The sequence below is a fragment of the Hermetia illucens genome, chromosome 6, assembly GCF_905115235.1.
Source record: "Hermetia illucens chromosome 6, iHerIll2.2.curated.20191125, whole genome shotgun sequence".
NCBI classification, from domain to species: Eukaryota; Metazoa; Arthropoda; class Insecta; order Diptera; family Stratiomyidae; genus Hermetia; species Hermetia illucens.
The window spans coordinates 48842164-48850975 of NC_051854.1; the positions used below are offsets into that span (position 1 = coordinate 48842164).

At 46.6% G+C, this 8812-nt stretch overlaps 1 protein-coding gene across 2 annotated transcripts; it reads left to right on the forward strand.

The window, feature by feature from the left end:
* The first annotated feature begins 725 nt into the window (after positions 1–725).
* Positions 726–1952, forward strand: LOC119659412. 2 transcript variants are annotated; one of them, XM_038067484.1, is made up of 3 exons: positions 726–1079; positions 1133–1576; positions 1773–1952. In XM_038067484.1, the coding sequence occupies exons 1-3, from the start codon at positions 974–976 to the stop codon at positions 1850–1852; spliced, it is 630 nt and encodes a 209-aa protein (XP_037923412.1). In that variant the 5' UTR covers positions 726–973; the 3' UTR covers positions 1853–1952. The 2 variants fall into 2 exon arrangements, with proteins under 2 accessions (XP_037923412.1, XP_037923413.1); XM_038067485.1 differs by having other exon boundaries at positions 727–992.
* Positions 1953–8812: the final 6860 nt, after the last annotated feature.

Below are 8812 nucleotides of genomic sequence, written 5' to 3' on the forward strand. Positions count from 1 at the left end.
TATAAAAGCCGTCGTTGCCACTCAATTCATGATGCGAGAATGTGAAGTACGATTTATCATCCAAAATTATGGATTTTCCATTCGCAAAGTGTTTGTCACGAGGTGCACGGCAGCATTTTGGTATTTTTTCGAGTTGTTGTTGTGTATATTTTGGTGCTCGTCGACGTTTACGATAAATTACGTTGTTTTTCTTCAAAATACGATGGACTGTATCTTTCGAAACACCAAATTTTCGTCCCAATTTGCGTGTTGATTGACCAACCTTGTTTTTCGCACTTGATAGCAGACTTATGACTGTTCTGGCACCTAATTTGGATGGACCACCGCATTGCTTTTTGTTTTCGGGCTCTTTACCATCGCGACAATCCTTCAGAACACGGAAAATTGTTCTGCGAGAGATTGGCTTGTCTTTGAACATTTCAAGAATTTCACTAGAACTTAGTCCGCCAAACATGTTGGCGACAGATTTCCGTAAATCGAGCTTGTACGACATTTTGAATGGATCTAACTGCACAATTTGAGTTTGACAGTTCAGTAGGAGTACAGTTAAGTGTGACTAGTGCATTGGTTTACATTTGTGTGTTTGTTTATGCAATCAAATAAACGCCTGAAGTTAGTGCCAAAATACATGATACACCTGTTAGATTCTATTTTCAAATTCTACTTGCGTCAAAAAGCTCCAACACTTCCAAGTAGGCTGATTGAGTTTTGAAAATTTACGACGCCATTTGGAATATCACAAACCCCAGTTTGAGAAGAAAATTCATGGAGAACAGTTTAACGAACTTCTTAAATTATAATTGTGTAAAAGTCTACAAAAAACCTCGTTCTGATTTTAACAAATTAAAAGGCAATTGGTTTTGTATATGAGAAGTTGTGAAAAAAGTTATCAACAAATAATCCCCAGCGTTTTTTGTGAAAATATCCTTTCGTGTGTCAGTTTGTGCGTTAAGAGAACCTTGGTCGAACCGCGATGAGGACTGTTGGTGAAGGTAAAGGAAAAACTGCATATAGTTATTCGGGGAATCAGATCCCCCATAATACGAGTGTGTTAGCTAATAATAAGTCGACCACAAGAAGTGAGTCTGGTACTCCCCATTGCCAATAATTTCTCATTTTCCTTCTCTCCCAGGAGCAGCATCAGGGACCCCCGCATCGTATATGAAGAATTTGGGAGATGCTAATAGCATGGCGCAAGTATATGGGCAGCCAGCTTTTAGTAATATTCCTGGTATGAGTGGTGCGTCCATGATGGGTAGCGGTGCGGCTATGTCTCCATATCAAACTTTGGGCGGGGCACAGATGAGCATGCAGCCACAATACTCGATTCAAATGCCTCAGGGGGCAATGGCTCTTCCACCAGGAGCAGCAATGCCAGGCGTTCAAATGTACCCGGCAACAACACCAGGATTATCAGGACTCGCAGGCAGTACTCTTACGCCCGCACAACTCGCGGCGATAATGAAATCATCTAATGCAGCTCCACAACCACAAATGACAAGCTGGCCCCAGTATGGTGGAATGCCGGGAGTTAGTTATCCAACCATGTCATCATATCCGGCACGTAATAATGCAAGTGAGTTGTTTCCTTTCCAAGGGAGTGGTATTCCACTAGAAGATCAACCCTTGGGTAGTTCTCTGAATGTTTGGGGATCTAAAATGTAGCACTGGCTATGAGGTCTATCGTCCTTGTTGAAATATTAGGACAAAAGATCTTATTATTGCAAGCAGGCGAATTTTTTTTTTAATTTAATTTTAATTTGTCTTTTCAGACAGCTATATCGTGGACTACAGTGATGGTTTGAACATCCTCGATGAGCCGACTGGTGGAAGCGCTTATATGTCCAAGTAGGGCTTAGACGAAAATTCTTAGTTTTTTTTCATAGTTTGATCTGTTACTTGTCTGGATATTACAACTTTAGATAATAAATTTCTGTGACTGTTGGATAAAATCTGTTGTCTTAGTTTCCTTTTTGAAGGTTTTGTGAGAAGGTGGAAATCTTCAAAAGACATTGGCCTCGACACGCCAGTATGTGGGACTTTTATCCACTAAAATCACCCCCGACTTCCTCAAAGCCCCGTGGAACCAGCATACGGTATTACATCACGGGGCGGAGTCAGTTCATTTTAGCTTTCCCCTTCTTCGTCTCTACGCAACGTACGTAGCCGTGCTTTTCTAGTCTCCTCTGCTTTTCGCAGTCTGCTCTGGATAGATGCGACCATGGATGGGGTCGGGTCGCATCCCAGTCTTCCTGACATGCTGGCATTCTTCGCACTAGATTTTTTGGTACGAGTACCTCTCCTAGTCTGCTCTAGGTTCTTCCTCTCCTCCACAAACCTTGGACTGTGGAAGAATACATTGCAGTTTGGACAATCGGGTGAGGTATCTAGTTCAAACCTGAACAGGTACTGGCGATATCCTCCATGTCCCGTGCGGTTATAATTAATCTCATCGTGAATGTTGATGGCAGGGATGAGCCTGTGTGTCCACCGATCCTTTCCCGAGCATTCCCAACGCTTTTGACATCTATTTAGAGATCTCTCCTTTTCGGCATTCTTCGTCTGCCATAGAGTAGAGACAGACTTCGAATTGTGTATATTCGTCACCTCATCTGCCAAGATGTCAATGGGCATTATTCCGGAGACGATGAATGCTGTATCTTCTGGGGCAGTCCTGAATGCCGAGCCCACCCCTAGGGCTGTTCTTCTGTAGAGTGAACTCAGTTTGTTAGCCTTAATAGTAACCTGCAAGGCCTTTCCCCAAACTGGAGCAGGATCGAACACACTACCCTAGCTATAAGCAACCTGGAAGTATGTCGTGGCCCTCCCACGTTCGGCATCATCCTTGCCAGGGTCACACTTGCAGTGGATGCTGTATATATTTGATGGCAGACTTAGAAGTGATATGATTCCCAATTTGAATACGGCCATAATTTCTTTTACGGCGCCTGTTGATAAGGACGGCTTCCGTTTTTTCCTCCGCAAGTGTCAGGTCAGAACTCTGATCGCTTCGCATGAGTATAACTCAGCATCTTCCGTGCTTTCCGACCACAACCAGCGCTATGTCGCCGGCGTAACCCACCATCGTGGCTTCCTCCGGAAGGGGAAGACTAAGTACATTGTTGTACATGATGTTCCACAGCAGTGGGCTCAGTACGGCGCCCTGTGGGACACCCGCAGAGACCACGTACTCCTGGGGTCCGTCATCAGTGTCATACCAAAGCCTCCGTTCATGTAAATAAACGTTGACAATAGCTGGAAGATAAGCGGCAATACCAATCTACGCCAGAGATTCCCGTATTAGGATCCAGTTGACTGAATTGAATGCATTTCTAATATCCAGGGTCACCACCAGGCAATATTTGCTAGTATTGCCCCTCCCGTGGATTGCATCTTCGGCCAAGCCAGTAACCATTTCGATGGCATCAATGGTTGATCTGGCTTTGCTGAACCCATACTGTCGATGTGGAAGGCCTTGTTGGTTTTCAACAACCGGGAGTAATCTGTTATAGATTACTCGCTCTAGCATTTTCTTCACAGTGTCCAAAAGACAAATAAGTCTGTAGCAGGTTGGCTCACCTGGGGGTTACCAGCCTTAGGCAGTAGCACTAACTTCTGTCGCTTCCATAATGCAGAAAATATCTCCTCGGACATGCACGCTTCGAACAACTCGGCGAACATGTCCGGTCTGGATTTCATGGCAAGCTTAAGGACCCTATTTGGTTCGCCATCCAGACCTAGAGCTTTGTTATCTCCTATCCTAGCATAGATCTCCAGCAGCTCGTCACTGGTGACTGGCGGTATTGCCGTCACATTCGGAGGTCGCTGGAAGCTGTCTGTGCTCCTCTTGCTGGGGGAATAACTCCAGGATAATTTTTAACAAGAGTGAAGGGCATGTGATCTGCGGAGATGATCGGCCTGTGAATCGCCCCATCACGATTCAATAGGCGCTCCCCCACGGGTTTACGTCTGCTTCCGAACAGAGCTCCTTAAAGCATTCCCTTTTGCTCCGTTGGATGGCAAGGTTGAGGTTTTTGCGGGCTTCCTTATGGGTACGCTCTTTTTGCCCTTGGTTGATTCTGCCTATCGTCCTTTTAACCGCTCTTCTGGCTCAATGACAGGCTGATCGAAGGCTGGCCAGTTCAGTATTCCACCAGTAGTTTGGTCTTTTACTGGGGGATCAGCACCTCCGAGGCATAGATGCATCACACGCTTTGGCGATGCATTGGGCCACATGAGACAGCTCTTTCCGTAAAGACATCTGCTTTATAAGGTTGGTCTAACCACATCTCTATGAAGGTCCGTTCATCCAGAACTTTAGCAGACTAGCCTGACATCTTTCTCAGTTTCAAGTATAATGTCTTCTGCCCGGTGACTCCACCCATAGGCCAACGAAGATTGGCTGGTGACCGCTGCGGTTGTAGTCCTTGCTGACGCACCAGGACATACCACGTGCCAGTGCAGAGCTGACAAAAGTTAGGTCTACGATTGAGACAGACCCTGTTTTCTGAAAGGTGTTTACATAACCTTCATTGGGCAGAATTATATCCAACTGTGCCAAAGCGCCTAATAGACTGCGACCCATTACATTTGTCTCCCGGCTATCCCACTCACGGGCCCAAGCATTGAAGCCACCAGCAATCATCCTTGGACTATGACCCCTTCCGTTGAAAACAAGACTGTCAAGCATTTGCTCGAATTCGGGCGGTGTCAGACTTGGTGGGGTGTAACATCTGTACCGGTGTATATACCGCGTTTATTTCGCCTACTCAAAGCCGCTGTATGTCTGACTCCCAGTACATTATATGGCTTGTCGACCACATGCCCATATCGCCGCTCGATCAGTCGAATCTGTAACCCATACGCCACCGTGAGGTTTCTATAGAGTTCGCTAATGATAGCAATTTCCACCTCGGATTCGGAGATGGTCCGCTCGAGTAAATCTTGAGTGGACCTGCAATGATTGAGGTTTATTTGAACAAATAAACCTTTGAAGTCAGCGCCTTCCTAAATTCCGGTCATTTAGCCGGTACAATAAGCAGTTGGGGTCCCTATTGCACGCTTTGGAAATATGGCCTTTCTTCCCACAGCTTATGCATCGATCGGACCGATCAATGCCGCTGGTGCATGCCTTCGCGAAATTAACTAACGCGAGGCACTTGAAGCACCTCTTTAGAAAAATCTGGTTCCTCAGACGGCAAACAACCCATCCGATTTGAATCTCCCCGGCCGCCAATAACTTCTGCGCTGCGTCGACTGGTAATCGCAATGTGGCCATTTGACTATTGCCATAGGCTCTCCGCAAATTCACAATGGACTCCCTTGGCAAGTTCCTCTAACTTGAACTGTTCCATCAAGGCAGTCCAAATTTCTCCTTTAGATGTCATTTCATCGAGGTGCTCAGAGGTGGCGGCGAGGAAGATGGGGCGACAACCCTATCGGCCAAACCAAAACCAAGTAGCAGAGGAGAACCTCCATAGTGGTGGCACCGGGATACGCTGCACTCATTTTGGTTTGCCGGCCGTGATGCAGTAGGCGAATGCTCCAAAGGCCTAATCAAGGCGATCAGACCTGAGTCTGCACGGGGACTCATCTGAAGTGGCAAATTGGTCACGAAACCTTACCAGGGGTATACTGGTACCATGGGAACCGCGAAAGCCCCTGGACTCACATACTTCGGGTGAACTCCTGTTGTATGTGAGGACCGCTCGGTTATTTGCGGTTGGCCCCCCTAGTGGGAGTTTCATGGTGGTTGTGGTTGTGCTCAAGCGAGAAGAGACCTTCAGGCCTCGACGTGTTGTTGCGTATCAACACGGGTGCCGTACTCCATAGTTCGGTAGAGATTTAGGTAATTCTTGCATCCACCAGTATGAATGCTAAGCCATGCACTTGGTATAGACTGGTACCGTTGTTGCTTCTTTCAGCGGGGCTCTGATTGTGGTTACAAAATCAATGCGTGTCTGAAGAGGACCGTAGGATTAAGTCTCACGACAGGTGCCTACGTAAAACACCACTTCATCGTGATCCTTGAACTGTATATAGACCTTATGTTTTTAAGTCCGTACTGTAATATTCTCCCCAAGTCAGTTCTTAACCTGAGCTCGGAAAGCCATAAGTTTTTCCCAAGCTGGTTTTTTTCAGCTCAAACATGAGGTCGCCCTTCTGGGTCCTTCGAATCTTGCTGACATTTCCGCCAAGATCTTTTAGGTCTGGGTCAGCTTTGACCTTTTCAATATTTCCGCGTAGGATAAACTTCCATTGTTGGAGATCACAATTGCTTCTGAGTGAATTCGCACTTTTGCCTTTTTATTAACTACGTTGGTCCATCCACCGTTTTCATTCCCCTTGGATTTTGCCGATTCGATTGTCGGAGCTCGCACTTGGGGGACCTGCTTTCTCTCTTCGGTGCTTTTAGTTCCGTTTTTCGGAACTATTTGTATGGCCTTTTTCCTCTTAGGCGCCAGCTGATTTCCCATAAGATCCACATCTTTTTTCCGCACTCTCTTGTTTGGTGGTAGGTTGATTACGATACGATTAGGTGTTCCGTTCCCACGTACTCGAGGAGGGCGATCAGACCCGAGTCTGCAAGGGACTCTTCTGAAGTCGCTTCGACCATGAAGCCTCACCGGAGGTTATCTGGTACCATGGGAACCGGGACGGCCCCAGGAGAATTCCTGGAGGATGTGTTCTCGGCCCGGTTATTTGCGGTTGGCTCCCCTAGTGGGAGTTTCATGGTGGTTGTGCTTATGCCTACATCGCGGGCAGAGCTCCTCGGAGCTCAAGCGTAGAGTTGGGTTGTACGACTCGGGTGCCGTACTCTTTAGTTGCGGCAGAGGTGTTAGATAGGCCTCGCATCCACTGGTATGAATGCTGAGCCTGCACTCAGTATAAACCAGGACCGCTGTGCTTGCATGGCGGGACTCTGATTGTGGTCCCAAAATCAATCCGTGTCTGAAGAGGACGTTAAACCCCCAGTACTTTCAATACGATTAGGTGTCGCTTGATTTCGACTTGCCCTTGGAATTTCGTTCCTCCTGCTGCGGTTTGTTGTAGAGCACTTTAATACCTCTCACCACATTTTTTATGGCTTGGTGCACGTTGTGTTTGTCCTTGATGAAGTCAGACAGCTCAACTATTTTTGCATCAAGCTCTGTGAAGGGCAATTTCTCTGCTTCAGGGCTTCAGGGAATGCGGTCCAGGAGTTCTTCGAGTTCCATCTGTCTGGTTTTCACTTGTTTGCCGACGTTTTTCTGGAGCAACGTTGCAGACCACGTGCGTTCTACTACTGATAATTGTGCGCTCTCATTTGGCTTATATCCGTATCCACATGCTCAGTTTCAGCAATTTTTTCTAGGATTTTTTTTTCGGAAGAGGAAGATTGCAGGGTATTAGAGTTGGCATTCTCGGCCCGACAGCTGTATCGCTTTGAGAAACTTTTTCTTTATCTGGGCTCCGAAAGGGCTGGTTTCTGATATATGGAATTTCTGAAGTTGCCTCGCAAGCGCAGAGTGCATAGCTGTTTACCTACGTTTTTCTAAGCTGATAAAAGCAGGTTTTACTTTTTAACTGACTAGGGTCCATTATAGAATACGGGGTAGTTTTTGTTTTTTTTTTTGGGGTATGGTAGGTGAATGCATTTACGCACAGAGGGTTGGACTCTCGATTCGGTACGTCGTCGGACTACCAACTAAACACCTCCCCATCGTCAGAGAGCTAGCCGGGAACCGTTTGTCACATTACTTCGGGCTAGTCCCCGAACTCTCCCGCCTTGTGGAGCCTTCAAATCAGGAAATTCCTTTCACCAACGGGAGGGGAGAGGAGGAAGGGAACTGTCAGTTCACCGGTTGAGTTCTATCTTCTTAGCAACGAGAAGGGCCCGAACGTAATGGGCAACACGGTTCCACCTATCAGCAGTCCTCAGTATCTCTTCGACAATGTTGTCTGGTGAGAGATCCCCTGTGTTTAAATAGAGCTGCTGACGAACCCCATCCCAGCTTCCACAAGAAAGAATACGGGGTAGTGACTTTACTTAGTAAAACCAGTCCCTAGCACATTTCTTGAAACGCAGTGGCATCAGGGTCATATTGGGGCAGTGTATCGCGTAGGTGCTGAATATTCAATCTAGTCTAAAGCTCCTTTTATGGTACCACTCGTTTTCTGCATAGGTTTGTTAACCTTATCCAACCCTCAACTTAGAGGAGCAGTTGGCACAGTTAATCGCGGGAAATTCCGTCCGCAGTTTTTCTTAGGAGCATCTCCCAGCGATCATGACATGGAGCTGGAAATAGGGTTGTTGCTGCAGCTGTTGTTGTTGGTGCTGTGCTGTTTCTAAGAAGGGGGGGGGGGGGGGGTGGCGGATGTAGTCATTGAGAGATTTTGAAAGTGGTGTTAAAGAGTGAAATATGACGGTAGCTGCTGGGAGAAGTAGAGAAACTTTTCTTTCGAGTTCGCGTTTCTTTCGAATGGGGATGATAGTATGATATGGGCATTTTTCCAGGGAGTGGGAAATGGAGAGGTGAGGATGAATTAGTTAAACGGATGGAACAAGAAGGGGCTAAGGAGCTTGCACTTCTTGAGGACGGTAATCGGGATATGGTCCGGACTAATTCATTTTAAGGTTTTGTGTAAAATAAAGCTTTATTAAAATTAGTTTACTATCTGCCTGTCTGTTCGTATGTCGGTCTGTCACACGCATTTTTCTCGGAAACTGTTGTAGCCATTGACACCAAATTTGGTGAATGCTCACGCATACAGTGAGTGATATCATTCTACCTCGAATTTAAGGGTGGGGTCCCCATACACGTAAAAGGGG

Bases quoted from the DNA above. Each gene is read 5' to 3' on its own strand.
- LOC119659412 (XM_038067484.1), top strand. From the start codon at position 974: ATGAGGACTGTTGGTGAAGGTAAAGGAAAAACTGCATATAGTTATTCG. The intron at 1,080-1,132 runs GTGAGTCTGGTA...CTTCTCTCCCAG, and splicing joins TAATAAGTCGACCACAAGAA to GAGCAGCATCAGGGACCCCC. The intron at 1,577-1,772 runs GTGAGTTGTTTC...TTGTCTTTTCAG, and splicing joins TCCGGCACGTAATAATGCAA to ACAGCTATATCGTGGACTAC.